The sequence below is a fragment of the Myiozetetes cayanensis genome, unplaced genomic scaffold (assembly GCF_022539395.1).
Source record: "Myiozetetes cayanensis isolate MyiCay16 unplaced genomic scaffold, myiCay2020 scf7, whole genome shotgun sequence".
NCBI lineage: Eukaryota > Metazoa > Chordata > Aves > Passeriformes > Tyrannidae > Myiozetetes > Myiozetetes cayanensis.
Genome location: NW_026087964.1, coordinates 9,225,563 through 9,252,260, shown reverse-complemented (window position 1 = coordinate 9,252,260; position 26,698 = coordinate 9,225,563). Strand labels below are relative to the sequence as shown.

The window sequence follows — 26,698 nt, the reverse complement described above, 5'->3', positions numbered from 1 at the left end:
CCCGGGAGTGGCCCTGACCGGGAATCGAACCCGGGTCTCCGCGGTGATAGCGCGGCGCCTTTACCACTAGACCACCAGGGGCTCCACCGGAGACAGACAATAGAGGGAGATATCACTATATGTTAGGATCCATGGAATCATCAAAAAATCGCTGACTTTACCGGCAGTCCACTGCAAAATATGCCAGTATGAATTATGTGCAATGTTCTCCTTCAAAGCATTTCATCATTCAGCCTCAGGCTCAGCTGCCATCCATTTGTAATTTCTCAAAAACGATGAGACACTTCCCAAATTCAAACAATCCATTCATCATGCTTATATGAGGTCCATTTCAGAGCCATTAGATTGCTCCAGATACTACAAATCTCAGAAGCATCTGCTCTGACACAACTGGAATATAGAGCGGTGGAGTCTGGGAAGCCTCAGGTCTAATAAAATGCAATAGTGTTGCAGTGTCGGAAGTGAAACACAGCCCTGAGTTTAAACAACTGGAAGAGGTTTTTGAAAGAAGCAATTCACCTCCCAGTAGCATTCTCTCAGGGAATTTTCAGAATATATTAGAAAGTCACTCAAGTACTGGCCAAGAGTCTCCTGGCCTTCATTATTCAGCCACGACTCCATTTTTTTTTTTAGTTCATAAAAGTAAGTAATTACTTACTACAGCCTTGTCCCAGACAACAGTCATCCTTTCCTCAATTCCATTGACCCCTTCAGGAATCATAGTGAAGTTGTCCTTTCCAACGGCTTTCTGGGCAGTGCTATATGGGCAATGTCCACTTCCCGTCACCTGCAGGTCCCCACTGTGGAGTTAACACACAGAAGGGTTAGACCAGGCATCACCAAGGTGACCTTGGTCTCAGACTGGCTGAGAACGGACCTTTCAAGCCTACACACCAGAGGCACAGGCTGTAAATCATGCCAGCAGCCTTTAAATGTTGGCTACAGATCACTGAGGAGTAACAATGGCACTGGACATCTCCTCTTTCCCCCAGGAGCACCCTGAACTCCCAGATTACAGCCCCCTCTGGTTTCAGGCTGCTTATCGACAGAGATCAGGCAAAACCCCACTAACCAGGACAAAGGATTAATCTAGGATTAAGGAAATGATCAGAAGCTTGTATGAAATATCTGCCACTCTCAAGATAAATTAATTCACAACCACATTAAAAAGTGATGGCAATTTTTACAATGCAAAGTCACGAGCATCAAGCTTCTTTCCCTGTATTTCTCTCTTGCACATATATTTTTCCTGCAAACCTTACATGAATACTTCATATCTGACCTTCCAAGACAGAACCATGAAAACAAAAAAGGAAATTTTTTTTCAGGTAGTCTTCTAATTAAACAACAAAAGGCATAGTGCAAGTCAAACACATGCTCTGGATTTATCTAATCTAAAGGTCTTACACAGAAAAAGACATGGAATAAAGCACAAAAAGAGCTACCATCTAATAATGTTTTTGTTTAAGAAGTCATATTTCTTCAGCCTAGAGAAAATTATGTTTCCAGAGAGCAGAACTGGATCACAGCTGCTCTCGGGAATAAGGAGGAAGAATATAATCAATATGCAGAATCTTGCAAAAATAGAATGACAAAAATGAAGATATGATTCTCCAATATCCACAGGAAATAGGTGATATTTTTAGCTCTTGATTAAGTTTACAGGAGGCAAGCGCAGTAAAACTCACTATGAATTCTCTTCCATCACTCCACAAGGGTGATGTCCCCAAGAGCCTGTCATCCTTTTCTCTAACTGATTATGTAAGTTCCAGCTCAGAAACATCTGAATGATTCTGGTCCACAAATTCAGGTCCAGAAAGCTAACAAATAGCCAAGTGCAGAAAAAAAAAGGGTCACACATCAGTAATTCTAATGCAATTTCCTGGGCTGCCAGCCTTAATGATTGCTGGCAGAGAAGAATCTTTGGCCTCTTTTCTGGTTCTTCACCATGCTCACACCCATTCATGTAGTTTTTAGCAGAAGCCAAACCCAAGAAATTAATGTTTTAACTTTTCCTGATTATTAAAGACTGCCTGGTGTTACTCCATAGGATTAAACCAAATCCATCAGTTACACATTCATTTATTCTAACACAACAATAAAGTCATAAGATTGCAATGTCATTTCTTCCTTTTTGATGATCCTCTGTCAGCGAAGCTTGCTGTGGCTTACCCTCTCTCTTTTCTGCACTCTGATGGATACAACCATCAAAACCTGAATATCACAGCCAGGCCCTGTATCACTGCCCATTTCCCTGAGGTTGTGCTGTGACTCGTACACTGTGCTACTAATTCCCACCCCTGAAAGATAAAAAGGACTTGCTTCCTCTGAACTCTGTTTTCCCTCTCCTCTGACATTTAATGACAATTAATGACATGAGCTGCACTGCCCAGTCAAATCAACAGAAGTTTTCTGAAGCTGAAGCACATTGCTTTGAGAGCTGCCCAACACCTCCTGGTTAACCACACAGGCACTCCTGCTGTCCGGATGCACTCTACTGTCAAACAGGGCAGAAGCATCACATCAACTAAAAAACTGAGAGACAAGAAGGGATCACCACGAAACAAATGTCAGAGACCAATACTTTGTCATCTTATTCTTCCCCATAAACAAGGCTATCATGGCAAGTTGCATCTTCCATAAAGCACCAAAATCTCACATCTCTGGTGCACAAGAGATGACACATCACAGCTCCAATAATGCAGCAGCCCACCATGGAAGATGAAAGGTAACTCAGGTTCATGGCCCACAGATGAAACCAGGACCAAATCTCATGAGGAAAATCCAACCTGCAAACCCCATGAGACACGCTGGGTTTTTTAGACATGCAACTTTTCAGTGAAAAATCAGGGCTTTCTGTGGAAAAGAGCACAAACAGTATGCTGCATGCTTGCAGAGGAAGGATGTTGTAAGGATTTTTTAATGAATGTAAAATACTGGTATCCAAATGAACAGGGCAGCAGAAATGTGAAATACTGCCTTTACCATCATCCTTGCATAGAATTCCCCACGAATGCAGGGTAGACTGATAAAATACACAGTTCTTTTTTTAGTTACACAGTACAGATTCAAAGTATTAAAACTGAAAGCAGGTTAAGCTGCTGTCATTTAAGATCTAGGACTTTAATCCACTAGAAAAAAAAAGCCATTTTTGCATGCTTGAAGGATAATGAAAACTTTGTAACTACTCAGTTTGTCTTTCTGATGTTCATTTAAAAAAGTCATTATTTGGATTCCAGTTGTAAAAATTCTCTTGCTATTTTAGCTAATCTGCTTTGACCCACATACTATTATTTTGGGACTCTCTTCTAGAAAACATATAGCCATGCCTGACAGAGTAGAGTCAAATATTTTGATACACAATCACATGTGCTGGCTTAGAGCCTTACCCTCACAAAATGAGCTTCACTGCTTGCAAGTGATGGGACTGATGGATCAGACCAGAAAAGTGATTTTTTACAATATTTAAATTTTAAATTATATTTTAGGGAACAAAACGTTCAATCATGGAAAACCATTTCTGCCATCTGACTGTCACCCCAGAGCCACATGGAACTCAGAACTCAACTATGCATTCGTTAATGCAGCATCATCAGAGCAGCTGAGTTAAAGCCTGGGTGGACTCTGGAGAACTGCACAGCCTGACCCACTGAGTGCAAGCAGAGATGTGGGCACATCACAGCAGTGGCATTGATGGACAGCAGCTTTCTGTCACGTGTATGTGCCCATCCAGCTCCAGGGCATCGGAATTACACATGCCAGGGCCTCACATTTCCAGCCACACTGGCACTGCCAGCCACACCACCTGCCTGTTAATCACATGGAGGAAAAGTTTTCTGGAGACCCACAGGTAACTTTTAAGGTTCAAATTCTACTGCACTGTCTAGAGCACTGGAAACCCCAGAAAGGGGAGACAGGAGGTAAGGAGTTAAATAAGGTTTTGAACGGTAAGTTGAGCTCATCACTCCAGTCCTAGCAATCTATCCTGGTGGGACTTCAGCTGTGAATTTCTATATCATTTCAGAGCAGATGGTCTCTTGCTTAAGCTAAAGGAGACCCACAGTTGGCTACAGCCAGAAAATACTTTCAGAGATGGGTTTACAGTCTGGGGTTTTGGCAAGGCACTGGTGGTGTCTTCTATATGAGAAAGACGCTTCTCCTTCTGCTGTCCACATTCCTTTCACCTCTCTAGTGATTAAACTTTCCCTGCCAGCCTGAAGGCAGTCAGCCCACATCCCTATCCTGTCAAGTGATGGCCTTCGGTGACCAGTGTATCTCTGACCAAGTCCCTGACAGTCTCCTTGTAATCCACTCTGGCCTCTTTCTCCTGACAAACCTGCTCTACATGTACCCCTTATCTCTGCTGTCCTCCAGCTTGAGGACCCCTGAGCCCAAAAAGACAGAAGGCAAGCTAAAAGTAAAAACAAGGTTGCAAGAACTAAGCACAAATAAACTTCTACGATTTTAGTCTATCCCAGGTGAAGACAAACTACCGAGTCAGAAGTTTTCAATATGCAGGAGGAAAAACCACAGAACTCTACTACAAATACAAGTTAGTTTAGGACAAGCCAATTTTCAGAAGATCCCCACAGCAGCTTTGACAAAAATTGGCCCAGGAAAGTTTTCTCATTTCTAGGTATCTCTGCATTCATGGACAACCCTCATTTCAGGGGTTCTGTTTGCCATATATGACTGGGGCTTAGAGAAATGAGTTTTTTCTCACAGATGGGAGTCTATCCACCAGACAGGTGCTTATGCTGGACAGTGAGGATGCCATCTTATCATAGATTACTATTCAGCTACATAAAGCAGAGAGCTAGGGAGAAAGCCAGTTCAAAGTCCTGATTATCTAGCTGTACAGCTAGGAATCACTTGAAAAGCAGAAAGAAAAGAATTAATTCCCGAATAACCAGCAGTTGCTTCTTTATCAAGCTAACCATGGAGTGTCCATGACTGCTCACCTGACTGACAGCCTAAGCATAAGGATATAACTATTCCTGGTTTTCTACGTCCCTTCTCTGCTGCTTCATGTACAAGACTGGTCTAAAGAAAATTCATCCCTAGACACTTCATCCCATATGGTTTTTGGACTCACCATCAGCCTGTAAAAAAAAGGAGAGTCTTACCATGCTAAGAGTGAATTTAGGTGATCTGGAGTGGTAGGATCAGGGCTCAGAGGTGGTGAGGTTACAAAAGCTGCAGCCTTGGCCCAGTTTTTGCTCCAGTAATGTGTCCCATCTGTGCCCAAGCTGGCAGTGATCGGCTCTCCAAAAACAAGGGGACCTTGGAGAAAGCAAGGATATTTAGGAACTAATTACAACCCACTCTCTTCTTCAGCACATTACACTGCTTGCTGCATGCACCATGTATAATTCACACACTGCTACACAGCCTGCGTAGCTCCCAGAAAATCAGGCAGCTCTGGTTTTGTCTGTGTGATAAAAAATTAATAAGGAGTCTCTCTGAGCTACACATGCTTTTGATCAGCATATTTACAAATCTCTCTTTCTAATCCTGAAGGAGACAGTTCAGACCTGGTTTTGATTTGTACTGGTTTAATCACAGCCACGTTCTCTCTGTTGCTCCAATTTGGAGTGCACTGAGTGGTGGATCCTTCAGCAGACAGATGCCTTTTTACTACTCCCAGGTTGGGCGCAGCACCAGCAGATAGCAGCAGATGGTCCCAAGCACCACACTCAAAGTTTCCAAGAATACAAATATCAAAATGATAATTTGCTCTTTGGCTTCTCCATATTGCTCACGAGCTCTGTAGTACCAACCAGCAGAACAGTCCTGACTTGCAAATGCAGCTTCAAAAGCAGCTGCCTCCAGGCTCGCAAGTCCTTCTTGGCTGCTTTGTAACCTGGATTCCACCACAGGCCCAGCAAGCAGGGTTGACCCACAGTGCGCATCTGGGGGAGTCAACCTCCAGCAGCAAGGCCAGGAGAGAGCTCCAGGCTTCTCCAGGAGCAGGTTCATTGCCCAAGCTATGCCTCAGAGGGTACCAACCTGAAATACTGGCATGGAGGATGTGCTAGACCCTGTTAGGAATAAAGTATCTCCCTCCCACAAACGGGGATTCAGTAGTCTCAGGTAAAAGCGAAAAGAGGATCCAGAAGAGTTACAACGCAATCCTCAAGGGAAGAGTTTGTGGTGATTGCTTCTCAACTGAAAAATCTAGTAGGATTTCCCCTCATCTTTCTAGCCATAAATATTCAGAGTGTGATGGTGCTACCATTCTTTGGTAACCTCTCCCTATTGCCTGTCATTTGGGTCAAGATGTACATGATTTTTCACCAAGCTTCTAATGAACAAAAAAACAGAAGTCTGGGGGAGAAAAGGAAGTCACTTACCCTTCTTTCTGGCCAGTGCAATGATATCAGCTGCACTCTTGCTCATCACCTTGGTGATGTACACTGGGCAGTTTATTCGACTGGCAATGGTGATGGCACGGAAAACTGCCTCTGCTTCAAGCTGAGGAAAACAAGGAGGAAAATGTTAACTGAAAAGTAGTCTGAAGAAAAAATGAACTGGAGGACTGAGCCATATCTCTGTTCAGCAACAACTCTTCAGGGGTTCGTTCTGCTTCTTCCATAGAGAGAGACACAGTGCTGGGAAATGGAGCTAACCCAGCCTCAAACACTTAGTGCTAGCAGTAACCACAGCCAGGCTGTACTCGCTAGCAGCCTACAGCTGCCCCAGCACAAACACAGCTCCCTGGCTCCCTGCACCCCAGGAAAGGTTATGCCCAAGCAGCTGATGCAGCTCTTCCTTACCTCCCTCCCACCCTCCTGCTTCAGACTCCTATTCTGCAGTTGGAAGGAGAAGGAAGCAAGAAATTTCGCCCCAGCTCAAAGACAACCTCTGAGTTCTCCCTGGCAGCTTACCCTAATCTTTACATAATGATGACAGGGAACGTAAAATATTCTCAAACAGCAACTTCAGCACTGTGGACTGAATTTAGCCCATAATCCAAAAAAACCTTTGAAGCATTGCCCAGTAAGTCCCCTCTGTCAGCAAGTGTAAAGGCAATCTCCTCCCAGGGAGCCATCTGGGACGTAGGCACACAAAGCAGGCATCTTCAGATGGAGAAGCAGTGTTCCCCAGCAGCTCTGGAGACTCCTTTCCCCAGCCATCAGTTTTATACCAGATCCTTCCCAGATGGACTCACAGTACCGGCATTTTAATACCTAAAACCCTGTTGTGACCGAAAATACTGACTCAATGGTACAGAAATTTCTCTCCAAGAGTTGTGCTAGAAAAGTTGAGCGACTTAGGCCTTCCAAAACCACATGGCTTAATCCTTCACAGTTTTTTTCCCTAGATCAGACTGTCGCTTCAGGTTGTCCGAGGACTTTTATCACAACATTTGCTCTGGCAGCCCCAAATGCACCTTCAGAAGAGCAGGGAAGGAAGTGCAGCCTTTGTACTTCAGTACTAGGGCTGAGGTAAGACAAGATGCATGCTCAGAAAGATGCAAAATTCCTTTCTAGGAAACTGCAAATTAAGATTTCCCTTAGGCTCCTGTTCTCATTAAAAGGAAACAACTCAATTCTTTCAAAATAATTTAGGTGGAAGTTAAACAGCAAAATGGAAAAGTACATAAACAGTTCAATAGAAGAATGCAACCAATTAAGCTGAATCCTTTTGCCTTGGGGAGAGGTTATATAAAGATCTCCAAACCACAACAATCTCTTCAAGTCTAGCCTCAAATCCCCAGGACCTCATCTCTTTAGTCTTCAAGGAAAGCAGTCACTTCCCACTACCACTCTCCACCACCCCATTAACAGTCTGAACTGCATATACATTAGTGGACACTCTCATGTCTTCACATTTTCCTTCTCATTAAATAAACCCTTTCCAGATGCCTGAGATGATCCAAACCAGAGCCTGGATTTTATTATGAAGGAGTTGCATAAAATGAGCTGCCTCACAGCATCTTTCCGTTCTCACGCATTTGCATTTCTACACCTGCATTTCTGCCACCAATGTATCTGCCAGCATGGAAGTAGATTTGTATGTGGGTATTTGCATATGCATGGTACATATGTACACATGCATCCTGTAGGAGGTTTTCAGCCAAAGCATTTCAATAAATGCAGTCACTCCAAAGCCTAATCCTCAAGCTGCACTGCTGATTTTTACCCTGATAAGCCCATTTTTTAAGTCATCACAAATCAAAACACAAAGGTCACACTTAAAAAATACATGCACACCCACGCCCAGGGCAGCAGGAGCTGCAATTCCTGAGTGTACAAGGACATGCTCATCCCTGGACTGAGGGAACGCACCTGCTGCAGTATCCAAAGGGTTTTTCATGCAAACAAACAAGCTGCAAGGATCTGGACTTTTCAGGCTTTGAATACTACTGGAAGAGGCAGTGGGAGAAGCAGACTGCTGCCTTCCCCAATGCACTCATCTATCATCTGCACGTACAGAAGCCAAGCTCTGATACTACGAGTTCGACAAAATATTTCCATAAACGACAAAATAAATGAAGTCTCTTACCTCTTCGGGCCTACTCAGGGCATGTCCCTCAGGTCCAGTGATTCCCATCTCCAGAATACGCTTTTGTTCCTGGAATGCAAGAGATAAATGCTGACACAGCTCCAGGATGAGGCCCTCGCACCCGGCATCCTCAGGGAGATTACCAGCCATGTTGGCTGACTGCCCCTTTTAATGTCTGTGTAAATGCAGCTGCATAAGCCCTCTGAACACTGGAAACACTGGCTCTAAACTGGTCCCATGCCACCCAGCACAGCCAACACAGGTCTCTGCTGTGTGATAGAGAGTATTTGTGCCTCGAGCCATTGGGCTGCACCACCATAAATCCCCTCTGCCCTCCAGAAAGTCTTGCTTGACACCAAGACACCAACGCAGGGAACAGGCTTCAACCAACACACTAAATAGTAACTACAGGCACTTCCACCCTGTGATTCCTTCTTTACTCACACAAGTTCCTCTCTGGCTACAATCCACAAAGCACTGTTATCTTTCTTAAAGTTTCAGCATTGCTGACACTTTCAGCTCTCTATAACACTTTTCTCCTACACAGTGAATCACTAAAATTAAGCTTTCACAAAAGGAAAACAGTGCCCTCCAGTTGCAAGGGCACTGTCCACACCAAAAAGCCCATCTTAGGACCAATGTGGATTTGTCAAAAAAGAAAATCTGTGCTATCCAGCTTCACAGCAGTGAGATAATTTGTTTTAAAATAGAGAAAAAGCTTTACTTAATTTAAGGCCAAGCAGTGGTACTGGAATAAATCTCCCTTTTTGCAGAAAATGGTGGTCAACTTCTTCTGATCTAAGGTTGGTCCAGGCTTGACAGCAGAGCAGAAGCAGGACCAGAGCTGCTGATGTACCTCGTGCCCTGCCTGCAGGGCTCTAATGAGCCCAGTTCAACAGTGTAATGCCTCTGTGACACAGATAAATGTCCTCCAGAGACCAGAATGAAGTTACCAAACATACTTGAATGTGTCATCTAATAAATATTTGATCCCAGGTCCCTGAGGGGGAAAACCTCACTCATTACCAATAGACTCCAGTAAAACCTGAGCAAGTTAACATTTACATCCACTTTAGCCTTCACTGCAATCAATCGAGGCTGAAGAGGCATTAACAGGAATGTATTAATCTGAACGTATAAAAATATTATGGTTAGAAAAATATAAGGTTCCATAGGTATTTTTAAAAACTGCTGTTCTGCATCACTAATGCAGTGGCTCTAAACAGTGCCAGTTAAAGACTTCAGATAATTAAAATACAGCAAATGATGAAGTTAGAGCCATATAAAAAAACAGCAAGTTGGCACAGAATAACTACACAAAATAGGATAGATCTGCATCTTGAAGAAAGTCATAAAATCAGATTATATGATAAAATTACCCATTGTAAGAGGACTTGATAGTGCTAATAAAATAGAATATTTGTTTGATAAGATCAAATTTGTGTTTTCATGCAGGGCAGTCCTGAAAAAAATACCTGCAGGCAGATTTCTTTTTAATATACAAATAATCCTTCTAAATAAAAAGCATAAAGAAAGACTGATTGCATGAGACATGGTAATGGTGAAGAAATATGTTGATATATAACATAATTTACATTTATTTACTACTTCTTCTTTTCCTAATAATTTTTCTGTTCTGCATGTTCATATCCCATGGCAGTATATTAAGGCTGATCAGAGAAAAATGTAACTGAAATAGATTTCAATCAGAAATGCAGTTCCACGAGTGCCTCTTGATTTTAATGGGGAATGTATCAAAACATAACAGGTGCCATTTGATTTGTTTTATTTTGCCATTCCTACAGTAATATTGACTTAATTGTGTTTCTTATTATTGATTTTCATTTTACTCAATATTTTATGTTGTATTAAAACTATACATTATGTATTTAGTAGTCTTAAATCACTTTAAACTTCATGAGAAATCAGCTTTTTTCTCTCTCTTGAATCCAAATGAGGGTTTTTACCTGGTTCCAGTGGGGGAAAGCCATGCCTGCACTATATGTGGCTGTTGACTCCTTACTGATAACTTTTGATCCCAGTGGTTATTTTGGCCACACTCAAAAGTGAAAGGCATCTCTCAAAGGGGGTAAATTCTTACCAGGCAGATAGAGGACAGAACCCCATGGAGGGAAAAACAAAATACACCCAAGGAAAGAGTCTTTACACACTGCTCAACCCCTCAAATGCTCCCCTGAGGTTCCCCCTTAACCACAAGGCAAGGTGGGTTCCCTTGTCCAGACCTCAAAGACAGCTTTAGCTATTGTAATTTCCTTGTCAGCCCTGCAGCCTCATCCTTAGCGGATAAGCCAGCAGATAAGCAGTTCAGCAGATAAATCACATGGCTCACTCAGAGCCTCACAGTCCTAAGAGGGGCTCGATGCACGTACGAGGGATCAGAGGAGTGAGACATCTCTGCAGCAGCCTCAAAAGATTCCTCCGTCACAGATGTACAGAGTCACAGCACCACCCACCCAAACCCACCCATCCTGTTTTAGAGGGCAATGCTGCCTCTGAAAGACCAGGGGAAGGTTTGCTATTGATGGTTGTCCTTGGGTTACCTCTTCTGATGTGCTGTGGCACAGATCAGAGCACACTCCAGTGTGAGGACAGCAGCTACCCCGGGGGACCTGACCTGCAAAGTCTGCACTGGGGATCCAGGACGTGTTACGGAACACACTGCCCACACATTTGAGCCCAGTTTCCTGGTTCTGAGGTGCATCTTCCAAGAGCATGGATTACACATAAACACACATTTTGGAAATGTTTAGAAGAACACAGTGCCTCTTATTCGCAAACTTCAAAGATTTATAAGAATGTTCTCAAAAATAAATAGGTCTGTGAGCTTTAATACCCACCGCAAATTCACTGTGCTGCTTACGCTGACAGCTGCAGCAAGACACTTTAGCAAAAAGCTTTCCAGCTCCACTTTCTGACCCCAAAATCTCTGAAAAAGGCTTTACATTGTTCTGCGTCACTTGTATCTGCTGGATTCAGAAGAAATCATCTCAACAAAGTGAAGTAAAAATAACATTTCACTCACCTGAGCTATCAAGTCTCCATTTTCAGCATGGACCAGGATAACAGCCCCAAGGCTCTTTAGAAAGGTAAAGGCTTCATAAAGCTGCAGGTAGTACAAAGAAGGAAACACTGCTGAATAAGGAAAACACATTACTTAACACTCAGACCTCTCTGTTCACCTAGTTTTGTACCTTCTATGCTGGTAATTACCTCAGTGAATAGCACATTATCTCTTTTCAGAGCCTGAGCTTCACTGCTTGGTGTTGACTTACTCACCCCTGTACACACCACAAGAAGGACAAACTTCTGCCCTTCTGCACCAAGACAGGGTCAACAGCCCTGAGCAGGGTTGGGATTCCCTGGGACACAGAGTCTGCCCCAGCCCTTACATTGCAGGGCTGCTTCATCGTGCCCTCCCATGCAGGCCAAAGTTTAGTGAGTCTATTTTCTGTAGTTTTAGCAAATGTAAAATAGAAATATCCCCATGCACTGCAGACAATTTTAGTACATCTAGAACACCTCTTTTCTGAAGTGCAGGCATTTTGCATCATCTTCTTAGAGTAAATATTGTTGAGATATTTCACCAACATCTTTCATTATGCAATTAAAAGTTGCAGTATTTTCTCTAGAACATCCTTTTTTAAAAATTGCTTTCTAAGAGTCAACACTCATCCATAACAAAGGGCAACAGTTGATCCTGGGTTTCACTAGTAATTTCTGAGCACAGATCTACTGGAAATACAGTTTCCTTTCCAAAAGGTACTAAGCTAACGTGTTCCCAGTTTAAATCAGACTTCAGTAACACGTGAGCCCAGTTTTCAAGCACAGGTCAAATTACTGAAGACACAGCTTTTTCATAGTCCACTTTTGCACTATGGCACTTCAGGCAGCATTGAATGGGTCACAATACACAGCTTGCAACATGAGCATTTAAACAAGGTAACAGCCATTAGTCCAGCCACACATTAAACACTTTGATGTATTTCTCTTGGTAATTCCAACAGGGAGTTGAATTTAACAGGTAGTGCCTCTCAGAAAATATTTATATATTATTATGTCTAAAATTCCAATTAAAACCACATTTATTGGAGGCATAACAACAGTTATTTAAGAGACCGAGAGCTGTAGCTCTGGGAATAAGTAAGAAAGAAACATTTTCTCAACTGAATAAGCAAACATTATTATTACTAACAGATGCCATTGTCCATTTATAGTGGCCTGATACGTATGAATGGGAAAGCTGAAGAGTCTGGAATCTGTAATGAGCTCTGGACAAACAAGCTCATTGTTATCTCCAGCCCTAATGAGAAAAGGCCACCTCCCCCAAAGAGCAACTCCATTTAACTGCTTGCAGCAATCAAGAAACTCTTGAAACCTCAAAACTGCCTCAAAAACCTCAAAAAGCCTCAAGTGCTTCATCTTTTTCTCCCACTCTGACCTAGAGTTCTTGAAAGATTACTGCAAAATACAATGAGTGAAAGCCTGAGTAGGTTTGAACAGCTGCCATGTTGGGAGACACCAGAAAATTGCTAGAGAAGGTGAGTGTCATACACTTGAAGAAACACATGCAGGTGTTCTCCACAGCTCAGCACCGATGCTCCAGAGAGAAGTCCCCCACTGCACATTTCCCCAGTCCCACTCAGGTCAGTGGGAATGTTTCTCTGGGATTCCACCTCAGCAACTCCTCACGTGTTGGGAGATGAGAGAAGAGAGGGCAGATCACAGCAATGAAAAGCACTCAGAGCAATACCTGGCTGTCGGACATTTGATAGAGATCTTTGTACGCCATGTAGACTTGAAAAGAGTTCACACCTGTTCCAAGACAAAATTTAAAGGTGTTGCCATGTAAGTGGATTCTTAAACTGTATTCAAACAAAAACTTCAGGAAAAATAAGTCATAGAGTATGTCTGGACTAGGCTTTTCACCACTGATTACCAAAAACAAAGCAAGGACATTACAGCTCCTAGGGCTAGAAACCTGAGGGAATTCATTGGATGCTGTGGATTGCCTGTCTTCAGCCCTGGAGCAACCCAGTCACCACTGCAAACGGGACTGCTTGCAGTCAAATCATAGACAAGAGATGGTGACTAAAACAAGCACGTAAAGTTTGTAAAGTTTGAAAGAACTTGTGTAAAGTTCTGCTTCTGAAAACCACAAAATCACTGGTTTTCTTTTTAGGTTTCCTTAGCTAATCAGGAAAACATTTCAGCTTGACCTAAACTGTTCTTTTTGATAGTTAAAACTTCTAGTTAAGTTCCCCCAAAGTGCTGAGAATATGTAGGAACTATCTGAATGTGCATTAGACTTGCTTTTTCTTGACCTTACTGCCCAAACCACTCAGTTTAGCTGATGGTAGGCACTGGGAAGGAGTGGAAACAAAGCCTGAAACCAGCTTTACAGGCAGCTCACCACACCTCTCCTTTCACCTTCCAAAGACAGAAGGATTTATGTTGGAAGTCACAAAAAACCACGAAAGATGGCAGCTTCAAATTTTAGAAATCGTAAGAAATGCTAGTGCTGAGTGTTAGCTGTCAAGAACCAACTGTATTCAAATCCCTAGAAGTTTTGCTATTGATTTCAAAGATTCGGTTATTTATACAGCTTTGTAATCTAATGCAACAAGAATTACAAACATCTTCTACAAAAACATAATTTCCATACACAGGAATTCATATTACTTTATAAATTTGCCTTCCTCTTTAGTCTACTGACAAGATCCCCAGTTTGGTACAGGGATCAATCTCACGAGTTTTCTAGCTTAAAAGAAAAGTAAATTCTAAGCTGTCTAAGCTGTGTATTCTGCATTTCAAAATGGCTGTGATGAAAACTTTGCTTCCTGGGGCAAAAAGAGAAAGAAAGAGATCTGTTCATGTTATCTACACAAAATGAATAAGGCTCTCTGATGAAGACATAACTCCTTCATGAGTCCAGAATGAGCAAATACATCCTCAGACAGAGGGTATGGCTGCTCACACACACACACACACAGAGAATTTGTTTATTTGCAATTAGAGGACTAAAATACCTCAGGATACATGCAAGACAAAACGTTGAAATGATCCCTGGTATTGTTTTCCAGCCAAGTCCAGGTAGCTCAGAGAGAAATACAAAGTAGGAGCTGGCCACTCCTTCCTGACTTCCACACTGAGCAAATCCAGCCTGAAACATGGAGCCCTGTCAGCCTGTAAGCCCATCCTTTCTTCCTGTTTTCCTATTTACCAAGTTCTCAGAAAACACACATGGCCTTTACTAACTCTAATCCCTCCATCTATTCCTCATTACAGTTTCGAAGTACTCAGTATGTTCCTATTTTAAAACCTAAGCTTGACTACACCTTCCCTGGAGCCAATGCTTGCAGCCTCATGCCTTCAGTCCTGTCTCCCTCTGATGACTGACCACAGCAGCTCCCAGAACATCAGTCCCACCGGCCTTGGAGGAAAGATCCATTTTCTTTCCCCAAGCCCACCCCACACTTCAGATGTCAGCTGCACCCTAGAGCCACCTTGCACACACAGAGCATTGAGAGGTGTGTTAGGGCTGGCCATGCTGACTAATCTCAGTGATGGCACAGGACTGAATCCCCTCATGCACATCTCACTGTAAGCAAAGAGCTGGGTTATCTATTGCTCTCCCTTATTCACTAGGATCTAGCCAAAGGTAATTCATTCAATCACAGTCCTGTAGGAGATAAGGAAGCTTTCTCCCAGTACTGTGGTTGGAAGACATACACTGATCCAAGTAATACATATTTTCATTGTCTTTTATTGCCTTTGTATCTTCTTAGGCCCTCTTCTGACCTTGGTAAAACGACAGTTTTGCTCCCACTCTGATTAATGTTCTCCTTGAAATCAGTAAGAGTAGAAAGGATTCCAGCTGGGATCCCACCGTAGGATCTTGAGCCTGCTCCTTACCACAGTGAGGAAGCAGAGTTCTCCCATGTGAACACAGAACCAGGCCCTCAGCTGCCACCTCAGACACACACACAGTGGAAGGACATCTCAGGGGCTGCCCTTACAGCTAACAGGAGAGATGGTGCAAACCATCCTGCCTTGCAAAGAGAGTTCCTGTACCAGATACCAAGATAGATACCACAAAGTTACATATACAGGTATCCAAGATAAGACCCTTTGCCTTGATCCAGTGTCTTGACCTAGTCACTGGAATTATGCAGCTTTTCAAAAGCCCTGGTCCATGGACTACTGACCTTAATGCTTAACATCTGTTACACACTAAATTCTTATTCATGTCCTACTTCCCTCATACCAGGAGTACTCAAAAGAATCATCTCCAAATTTTAGGCAGAACTACAAGGTTTTTTGAACAGTGACAAAGTCAAAGAAACCAGTGAGGCCCTGAATTGTCAGCTATTTCAGGCTGTTGTTCCTTTGCACATATTGGAGAAGCCCAATCCCAAAACAGCTGCTGAAATGCTACAAGCCTGAGCCTTTATAAACAGTATTTGGGGCTACAAAATCTCCAGGCACTTCCAAAGCCTGTGTCTCCTTAAATTATCTTTGTATTGAGTTAAAACTGATTAATTGTTGAATTATACCTCATGACAAGGCACCTCAACAGCCACTCTGTGAGCTCCCCTGTTAGTCATGCTGATTGCATTAGGCACGTGCGGCACTGAAACGCAATGAGCTGATCCCTGTCACTCAGCTACCTCACCCACCATCAGCCGAGAACAAATTCAGTCCAGACTTCAGCTGATGAAAACCAGGGTCACCCCACTGACATCAAGTCTATTTGCACCAGCTGGCTCAAATGTTTCCAATTATCAGGAAATATTACCCGTTAATTTGAAAGCCCTTGACACACTGAAATATTTCATATTGTGCTTGTGCTTTCATACTCATCCCTACCTTGTGTCTCCTAAAACATGAGAGTAATTCACACTGACTGCCTGAGACATACTGCTGCAGCAGCGAGAACAAAGGTGACCTCCTAATGCTCCTGCCACTAAAGAAGCCACCAAGGCCCCATTATGCATCCCAGTTCAGAACCAGTGAACAGATTCCTGCTTCTCCTGACAACTAAAAGGCAGGTCAGATTTATATTGAAAACTCACATTTCAATAGTTGGAGGAAACTATTAAACTAACTGTCTGCATCAGGCTTTTAATGTAAGCCCTCAGGCAAATTTGGGAGTGCTGAGCCATCTGTGATCCAGGAGGTGGAAAATAGTATCCAACCTTTGAAATGAGGCACAGTGTACTTGTCTGGAGTACAGTCAGCTAATGCACAGCAGCAGATTCGTGCTAATGCTGATAGCAGGGAAACAGCACAGGTTTGGCACAACACACAGTGTTGACAGATGTCATCACCTTGTAAAAATCACCTATGTTATAGACCTATGTAGGACCAGCTGCTCTCAATTATGTGCAGTCTTGCTGATTGAAGTGCCTAAAATGTGGTTATACAGCACAGGAACTGACAGCATCCAGTGATATGGGATAAACTCCCCTAGGTGACTGCACCTCCATGGCACCTCAGCAAAAAACTGCTCACTCAAAAACAGCATTTTGCTTTGTTTTTCTACTTGGATGCGAGAGATTTTCTTTATGGAGAAATACACTATCAAAGTCATCACTGGCACTACACATTACAAAGGATGCTGAATATATATATCCCTTAAAGTTTCCCAATAAAAGGGTCATTCTGATTTGTCCACAGAAAGTGAACACCACTTCAGAAAATATTTCCTAATTAATATGCATACATTTTCAAGGAAAGTATCCAGCAAAAAATATTTCTGGAAAGAAAATCCATGCTGTTAGGCAAAATTTTAAGGAACAAGAGCTAAGTTAGGTATTTTCTGAAGGCCAGATCCAACTGCCCACACATGGGTACCCAATGCCACCAAGATGCCCTCCATATATGAGACTGCCACACTGAGCTGGCATGCATGGGCATGCATTTATGAGAGGTTTCACTTGTCCTATTCTGCAGTGGTAGCTGGAGCCCAGGCAGGGTAACCTACAGCATCACTCATCACACCTCTGAACTGAACCTGAACTGAGTCAACCCCATAAGTGTCTAAGATTCCTAAAAAAGTGACCTTTTTTTCACAACTGTCAAAATAAAGCATCTTCTAGTTACTTCAGGGAAAGCCACTGGAGATAAAGCACTTGGGAAAATCAGGGCATTTTTTCAATATTAGGTACCTAACTTTAGCGTCCTTTTTTTCTAGCAACTTGAACCTGTTTTAAAAATACAGGCATTAAAGTAAATTATCCTAAGTCATTGCTAAGACATGAGATCTAGTCTGTAGTGACAGTTTCACAGACACATGTGCTCTTCATATTTGGACTTTATTTTGAGGCAGCTGAATCACAGGTTCCAGTCCAGTTAAAATCTGAACCACTACCTTGAAATGTTTCATTTTCTCCATTCTTTAAACAGAGCATCTAAGGTGACTGGGCTGATTATCCTAAATGCTGATCTCTGAGTTCTACCTTCAAATAAAAGGTACCTATGCAATGTGTGAGCCTATTTCCACAGGTACAAGCAAGTGCATTTGTATATGACAACCAACACGTTTTAATACTCCATGCCTATACTGGACAAAGTTATATAAAAGCACAAAACTTCAGGTCCATTTTACAGAGCAGCAAGTGAAAATACAAGTTCAAGGTAGTGCAAGGCAACATAACCAGTGCCTGTGCATTCACTAAAATAATTCAGAACTTCACCTCCATATGGTATTTCAACAAAACCAAAAAATATTACTACATTTCACTCACTAACCTTTGTCTTGCACAAGTACTTCCAGCTCTTCTCGAATCCCATCATACCAGCTGGTGATGTCCACATGGAGAGAGTAATCACAACAGGATTTGGTATCAGCTGCCTCATGCCACTTCTCAAAGGAGGTCAGTAAACTCGAACCAGGCTCTGGAAGCACATGGTCAACTGAAAAAGAGAGTGAGTGTCTGTTAGCTGGACAGCACGCAGACTGTTCAGATTTCCTCAATGCCTGTGAGTAAGCAGCCTTCCAGCATCTCAGCCTCGGAAACAGCAGCCTCAGACGCAGTTTGTGTGCAGACTGTACCTTTGGGGTGTTGGCCAGGTCTTGCTGTCTCAAGTGCAGCAGACTTTGTGAACAGTCTGTATTAAAGGTAAGTCTGGCAACCTGCTTGGTGCAGCATCAACAGATACACAGAGGGAGAGCCAAACACCTCACAGTTTAGGAAACATTTGTCTCTTCCTTTACTGTTTAGTAAGAGAGCACAATTTTTGGACTTTGCTGAACTTCTTGTCTGATGTGTCCATTTCTATGTTTTTCGCAGTACACACAATTATTAACCAGTGCCTTGTAGTCACTGAATTGGCCCACTCTGCCCTACCAATACATCAGTGCAGATGTTCAATGTTTTCTCAGCAGCCAAAACTGGGAATACAGCCAAAGGTCTGAACTGGGATGACGTTGAGCACAAACACTCAGTCACACCATACAGGAGACTGAATGCCCTCAACCCTGCATCTTCACTGCCTCAAGACTTTCTGCATCTAATGATGCCACAGCACCTACTGACATAAAGACCCGACTGCTTATGCATATGTACTTCTATTTGCAGGGTTAGGTCAAAAGTTAGCAGGCAAACAAAGCACGATGGGCTTACCAGTGGCATTTGCAAGCCCAACACTGCACAGGAAGCCTCAACTGTAGAACACAGACTGATAAAACTATTAAAAAAGGAATGAACAGCAATGCATTTTGTGCTTATTGCCAGAGATTCTTTCAGTTAATACCTGCTGCTGAACATAGGTAACAGGTTACACCACTCAGCAAAAAAAGCCACATCCCAATTCAGTGGGAGTAAAACTACACTGGGAAGCTTCTCTGCACAAGGAAGCTATAACAATTTATGTCACCTGAATAACTGCCTCACAAAGTCTAACCAAGGCCAAGTCACTGCTAGCAGAGATAAATCTTGTCCTGCCACCTGGTAGACAGAAGAAGGGTCTTTAACAATTATAAACAATTAGTTTTATCTTTCACCAAGAAAGACGTTCCTCCAGGACATCTCTGGTAAGGAGTTCCTCAATTCTTACTGTCAATTCCAAGTTCATAAATAAGCATCTTGTTATTTCCAAGGCCCTTGAAATGGCACTTAGGTGGGAACAGCAGACCTTGGTCAGATTTTCTGTGGTGTATACTTACAACACTACCTACACTGTTTTTAAGAAATCTCAAGAGCAGCTATTTTACCCCTCAGTGCTTGTTCTGTACTTCAGAGGAAAATCCAAGACACAATTCCCCATGCTGCTATTTCTTTCTGAGGGTTCGTTCATTTTCAGACCAACCCTCAGTGAAAATGATGGATGGATCTCGAACACAGTGCCCAGAAATTTGAAGATTCATTGCAGAAGACCTCATAAAATCAGTATGCAGCCTCCAGTAGCTATCCCCACACATGCTACACAGGCTTCAGCCTGTCGTGGGAAGAGAGAGCATTGCTAGTACTCACTGATCATGGTGGTGCCCCCTGCTAGTGCTGCTTTTGTGCCTTGATAGAAGTCATCAACTGAAGTCATCCCATGGCAGGGCTTTTGTAGGTAAGTGTTGACGTCTATTCCCCCAGGAATAACCATGCGCCCATTAGCCTCTATGGTCTTGACTCCTCCAGGAACAATCAGATTCTCTCCTATTTGCCTGGACAACAAGGAAAGCCAGTATTACTTAACTTGAACAAATAAGCACAAAGGACAGAAGCTACCTGAGGCATGTAGGGGAGAGGAACCCAGGGCCATACAGAAAGAGGAAAGGTCCCCAAAGGAAAGGTGAAGCTCAAGCACCCCCTCCATCCATCCTGCTCAGCACTGGCAGAAAAACGTCCAGGAGAGCTGCCTTGCTGAGCCATGTGCTTGGCTCACTTTGCATTACTCTAGTGGCCAATAAAAGAGGCTGTAATGCACCAGCATTAAAAATTGATTTTTTTTTTAATATGATTCCTATCTTTAAACAATCAGAATTATGTACGCTTAATGCTCTCTTGGGGGCTCCAGTTTTGTATATTAAGTCCTTAATCGAAAATGAAAAAACACAGAACAAACATGACAGCAAGCTGGAATTGTAAAGATATGGCAGAGGCACAAGGTACATTAGAAAGCATTATAATAACTTTGTCATCAAGCAATGCAAATTTATGCAAAAGAAATCTAAATAACCTAAGATACAGAAATACATATTTAAGAGACCTAAACACCTTTAATCTACCGTGTATCATATTCTTCATCCTCCTCTTCAAGTTAAAACTTAGTGAAACAATCTACATAACTGTGTGGAAAAATGATAATGAACTGTTGCCATCTTTTTCCCTTCAGGTCTTCAAAGCAGGATTTTTTTTTTTTTTTCACTATTAGAAATATTAATCTCTTTCTGTGCTGATATCAAGGAAACTCCAGATATTCACAAAATACTTTTAGTATTCAGGGACACAACTACTAATAAATTAACCTTTAACTTTTAAAGCCACACTGCATTTTTATTGTCTGCTTTCCAGGGTGCCAAACAGAAAGGCATGGGTCCATGTGGAAGCCATGTCTCTGCACTGTTATGCTGTAATAATTTGGGCTTAGAGATAACTCTAAGGTAGTGTAAGTTCACTCAGTTTATCTCATATTACAGATACACAGTCCCTGTCCTTATTTTCCTTTTGTCTGAGATCAAATAACATTTTTCCGCATCTAAACAAATACCCCAGGCATCTGAGCTGCTGAATCTGTTTCTCCCATATTAAAATGCAACTCCCACTAACAGATCAAAACACAGCAACTGATTAACAGCCAATTGCGACAAGCTAGAACAAAAAGTGAATATAACTGTTAATTAAAAGCAGTCAAAAAAAAAAAAAAACCAGGGATAATTACTCACATTGGAATTTGGCCAAACCACTAAAGTTAATAAATAGCCCCAAGAGGTCAAGAATTTGTTTCATATGCTATGCAAAAATGTCACCTCCAGCAGCTTGGCTCTCCCAGTGCTCCGGGCTTTGGTTGAAGGGAAGCACCGCCATTGGAGCAAACTCTCTGCCAGCATCACGAGCTGGGGTCTCAGCCACCCAGCATTGAACAAATCCAAAAGGGCTTTCTCAGGAGAGCTGATAATATCATGGCATGAAGCCATACAATCCCATGTCTGGCATCTAATAGTCATCAACATGAAGAGCACTGGGAGTTTGTCATAACCTGTTTACAGCTGCGTGGTGTTAACAACAACCTGACAAACAGGGAACTGATGTGTATGCAAAAGGCAGCATCTGCCCAGCACATCCAATTGTGCAAACAAAAGCTGCAAGAAGCTCCTCTGCTGTTAAAATCTCACTCACAAAGGCATACCATAAGGCATTCCACCCGTGAAGAGATTCAATGCTTGCACAAAGTTAGGTAGTCCCACATATAATAATTGTGTTGCACTAACTTTTGTTAGTTGAATTCACTCCCAAGATTTTAATCAGAACAACCCTCCACTTTTGTACAGCATTTGTGTGGCTAAAAAATTGAACCGGGGAAAAAAAAAAAATTCACTATGACCAATCTTCTCTGAGTATGTCCAAGGTGTTCACTGCACTCCAAGAACAAGCATGCCTTTAGAGAATATTAAAGAAAAACTACACAAAAAATATTAAAGCAAGTAATTTTTATTTGCTTCTGCAATCAGTATCTACCAGCTACCTATTCAAGAAGACACATACTCTAACAAAGTTAAAGGGTGTTAACTATGTACTGAAGTCTTCTGCTTACTCAGTGCTCCTTATTTTCAGTGTATGGCTGAGTAACAGCTTATTCAGCTGAAGTCATCCATGTTCAAGTGACATGGGACCAAATGGTCTTCGTGGATGCTGCTGCATTACTACCTGTCAGAACTCTGTCTCATCTCTTGCCCTGGCATCAAGATTAAGGCTGGGAGAAGGCTGATCTTCCCTGACACTCAAGGTTATTTTTATTCTGACTGACTAGAACAGAAAGTAGGAGATAACGTGACTGGATTCAGGATTCCTGAATTGCTCACTCATTAATTCAAAGTGTATGTGATAAGAATGGGGCTCAGTTACTTGTAGGGGAAGAAATATAATAGAGCAGATAACTGTATTTTAGACCCTGTACAAATGATTGAGCTGGTTTTCTGCTAAATCAGCTACTAGAAAACTCAGACCCACAGAAAGTTGATGCTGTCTACCATTTTCACTTGAACGAGCTGGTAAATTCTGTTGTACATGAGCTGATTAAAACACAACAGAAACAGTAGGCTTCAGCTCTTCCCAAGAAAGCTGAAAACCTCCATGAAGTTACTTCTATGGTTATGAAGCCCAGGACTCCTCTAAGCATCTGAGGCTCCCCCTAACTTGGCCAGTCATGTGGAGCTCCGGAGACCACATTCCCAGTCACCCACCCTGCACACTTGCAGAGGTACCCAACCCTGCCCTTGGCAGGGACAGAGCAGTGGACAGCGAGCCCCAGATAGGGGGTTCATGACCTGGGGCAGGTCATGACCTGCCACTTGGCACTGAGACCAGAGCTCATTTCCTCATGTGATAGCAGAGGCAGGACAGATGTACGCAAAATACATTATTTATATGCCAGTGGCAATTTAAATTACCAAATATTTAAACTACTATTCAGATACCAGAGAACTGCCTCTCAAAGCTGCTGTCTGGGTGTGAAGGGCTTAGGTTTCATGTGGGAAAAATCCACCATTGTTCCCTTGTACCTAGGGAGCCAGTTTGAGCATTGAGAGGTAGGAAAGAGCATCTACCATTCTCCAAGCTGTAGCTAATCTTCAAACACAAAGTTACATTTGCTTTCCTCTCTGCAAAACAATCTGCAGGGACATAAGTGTTAAAAGACCCTATTCATTTCATTAGTCTGCAAGAGAAACCCAATCCTCTATTTTCCAATCAGTTTCCACTGCAGAGTAAGAAAATTAGTCTAGATCATTTATATCCCAACAAAATGAGGACACTATTGCCTTTTCTGGGCTGAGCGGTTTGGTGTCTGCTCCATTCTGTGGCAAGAATTCTGTATTATCAGCAGGATCTGCAGCTGGAGAGTTAGAGCATCAACTGAAATGTGCATGACTGAGGTTCAAGGTCCTGCTACAAAGAATCCTGAGCCACATTTAATAATGATGTTAAATATTCAGACACAATGGGCAGTTCCAGCGGGAGAAGAAACCAAACCCAGTGCTTCTTTAGGCTGCAAAATTTATCATCTGAGCATACTATGGACCCAAGCCCATCTTGCAGCAGGCTGCCCTCACAAATTAGCTGTTTTTTTCAGAGCAGGACTTCATGCACAGTTTACAAAGAAAAATCTTAGCCCATCTCAATCCAGGAAACCAAGCATGACCCAGGGTGCTGAACAGCCTCCTTGGGCAAAGATAAAGGCCTTTTAAAAATTAGGATTTTGCCTGTCTATTCATTATTAGTCCTAGCTATCTTGGGCAGCTGAGGTACTTTCTGGAGGTAGGAATCCACATATGGATTTTAGAGGGAGTCTATGCACTCAGCAAGGGCAGGTCAAAGCCTGCACTGCTAAACTGCCTACCAAGCACCATTGCATTTCTGGAATAAAAGCAAAAAGTTCACAGCAATTTCAGACTCCTAGCATCTCATGCTCTTAGTTGTTAAAACAGTTATGATGCTTGCAAGTGTTACTAGGAAACTTGCACCTGAACTAGCAAAAGCACAGAAAAACTAAAAAAGAGAGTACAACTTGGTTGATTCTTGCTATTAAAAAAAAAAAAAAAAACTTCAGAATTTTGTGTCTTCTCCAGTTAAAACAATATGCTCCTTTTCCCACTTCTGCAATGCAAGTAACACTACAACTGCAAAGGCAGAGTGAAGTATTAAAAAGAAAAGCATGGATAAAAGTAGTCAGATTTTTTTCTGTTATAATAACCTGAATCATAATAATATAAATAGGCACAGATACATAAAGAAATGGACTTTTAATCAGATGATATATTCTTAAGAAAAGGAGCTTTGAAAATAAGTAGGTAATTAATTATTTACCAGATAACCATAATTATGTTTCTGTGCATTAAGTTCTAGCCTCTGGAGACCAAGCTTCTTAGGTCACTAGTGAAAATGTTTAGCAATCAAGAAAAAGGCTTTGATCCTTGTGTCCATCAGAGTGCTCATACACACAACATAACTTTGCAAAGCCAGAGATCCTCATCTCCACTAGGCCAAGGGTAGGACCAGCAGAGTATGTCGAGTCCTCTGTTACAGCTTCTCAGGCTCTCAGTAACAGGTATTTCAAGTTTTTCACCCAGTAAACACTTTCCCAGTTCCTGTATTTTATAGCCTGATAAATCAGTAGGATTTTCTTTCTAACTGTGTGATGCTTTAAGATCATAAACCATTTCTAGGCAAGAAAAGGGACACAGGAACAATGCATAACAATCACAGAATATACTGAGTTGGAAGGGACCCACAAGGATCATCAAGTCCAAAGTGAATTGCCCTTACAGGGATCAAATCCACAACCTTGGTGTCCTTAGCACCATGTTATAATCAACTGAGCTAATCTCAGGCTCAATGTTGTAGGAACAGAACGTGCTATGCTTCAGCATTACCCAAAAGGGCAACTGAAAAGTAGCAAGTCCCCATTTACACCATGCAATATGGGGCATATTTCAGGTTTCTGTGCTGTACAATCCTTTAGAGCATGGCTGCATTTGCACAGACTAGGTGTGGGGAGAAAAACTGTGTTGAGAGAGCCTACTTGCCCTGACCATTATGAGAAAAACTAGGATTTCCTTTGAAAAGCAAATACCTTCAATTTACACTAAAGAAATTTCCTATTCATCTAATCTTAGCAGAGATAAAATGGCAGAATTTAATAATTTCACACTCCTCTACTATGGCCTCACATCTAGAGGTAATCAAGATTCTGTACACAAGATTTTCAGTGAGCACCATCAAGAAATGACAGTAGTCTATGCTAACATGCATGCAAAAAAATTCAGTATTTTGTAAAACCAACTTTATAAGTCCATCTTCTAGGTATATGTCTGCATAGAAGGAGTGGTCATCATTGATAATTCTTCCACCTTTAATGAGTAGTCGGTCACTCTGGAGGGGAAAAAAAAAAAAAGGAACAAACGTGAGTTTGTTGAAATAAATAAAGATAATAACATACTGATGACACCAAATATATTCATATTATATCAAAAGCCGTTAGTATCAAACACCTACATAAAGGCCTACACCACAGATTCATATGGGTATATAGACAGTGGAGAGGAAAACTATAATATCACTGGCTGTTCATTTGTGACTTTTGGAACATGAGACCTCATGGTCATCACAGTTCTTTTTCGTCAAGGCAGAAATCATTGCACAGGGAAACACTAAATGTCACTGCATCCCCCTTTCACCACCACCTTACTGCACAAAAGCCAAAAAGGGAAGAGAAGCCCCCAAAAGAAACAGCCCAACTCTGCAATGGCCAAGCTGAGCTCACATGGCACTGTCGGCACCTCTGGAAGAGTAACAGAGTCTGGAATGCAAAGGGACAAGGTCAGGAGAGTCTGCTTAGCACTGCCATGTAGAAATTCCTGCCCAAGGAAACTCCCTTAACAACATTAGCTCAGCAGGGTCAACTACAGCACCCCACCGCAGCAGCCAAGGGATGTGGCCCACAGCTTGTGCCTCCCACACTGAGTTACAGACCAACAGCTCAAAGTGCAGTTTTTCACGGGCGTGAAGAAGGAATTGTTGTCCCTTTGTGGCTCCTGCAGATCAAAGGATGTTGATGAACTGGGGGCACTCTGTGCTGAGACTCCCCACTCCATATCTCACGCACTCCATGAATGCGGACAGGAGGCAGCCTTCAAAGTTTGGCTCCCCTGAAATATCATACCAACAGCTGAGAGAGCTACCATTTCTTTGTATTTTCTGAAGTGCCAGAAAGCAAACATTTTTTCCCACAAAGAAGTGATCAAAATATCAAGTCTGCAGGGGTACTGTTCAAATGATTACATGCTGTTCTTAAAAAATACATTTTATAGAAAGCCATTTTTACCCGTGCATATTCCTGAGAACCAGTATTTAAGCTCTCTCACTGAAGAAGTCATACTGGAAATGCCAGCACCCTGCTACCTACCCAAACACAGGGAAAGTCTGTAACTTCAGTGTCATTCTGGTTTTGGCTGGGG

At 42.3% G+C, this 26,698-nt stretch overlaps 1 protein-coding gene across 2 annotated transcripts in view; it reads right to left on the bottom strand.

The window, feature by feature from the left end:
• Positions 1-26,698, bottom strand: part of CRMP1 (collapsin response mediator protein 1) — a 50,602-nt gene that overhangs the window by 7,747 nt on the left and 16,157 nt on the right. For both annotated transcript variants that reach the window (XM_050337870.1, XM_050337871.1), the window contains exons 2-10: positions 25,525-25,613; positions 20,004-20,188; positions 18,280-18,444; positions 13,280-13,341; positions 11,552-11,632; positions 8,509-8,577; positions 6,354-6,474; positions 5,127-5,283; positions 659-800 (exon numbers count right to left, since the gene is read on the bottom strand). In XM_050337870.1, coding sequence (XP_050193827.1) covers positions 659-800; positions 5,127-5,283; positions 6,354-6,474; positions 8,509-8,577; positions 11,552-11,632; positions 13,280-13,341; positions 18,280-18,444; positions 20,004-20,188; positions 25,525-25,613 — 1,071 coding nt within the window. The remainder of the gene's footprint in view (positions 1-658; positions 801-5,126; positions 5,284-6,353; positions 6,475-8,508; positions 8,578-11,551; positions 11,633-13,279; positions 13,342-18,279; positions 18,445-20,003; positions 20,189-25,524; positions 25,614-26,698) is intronic.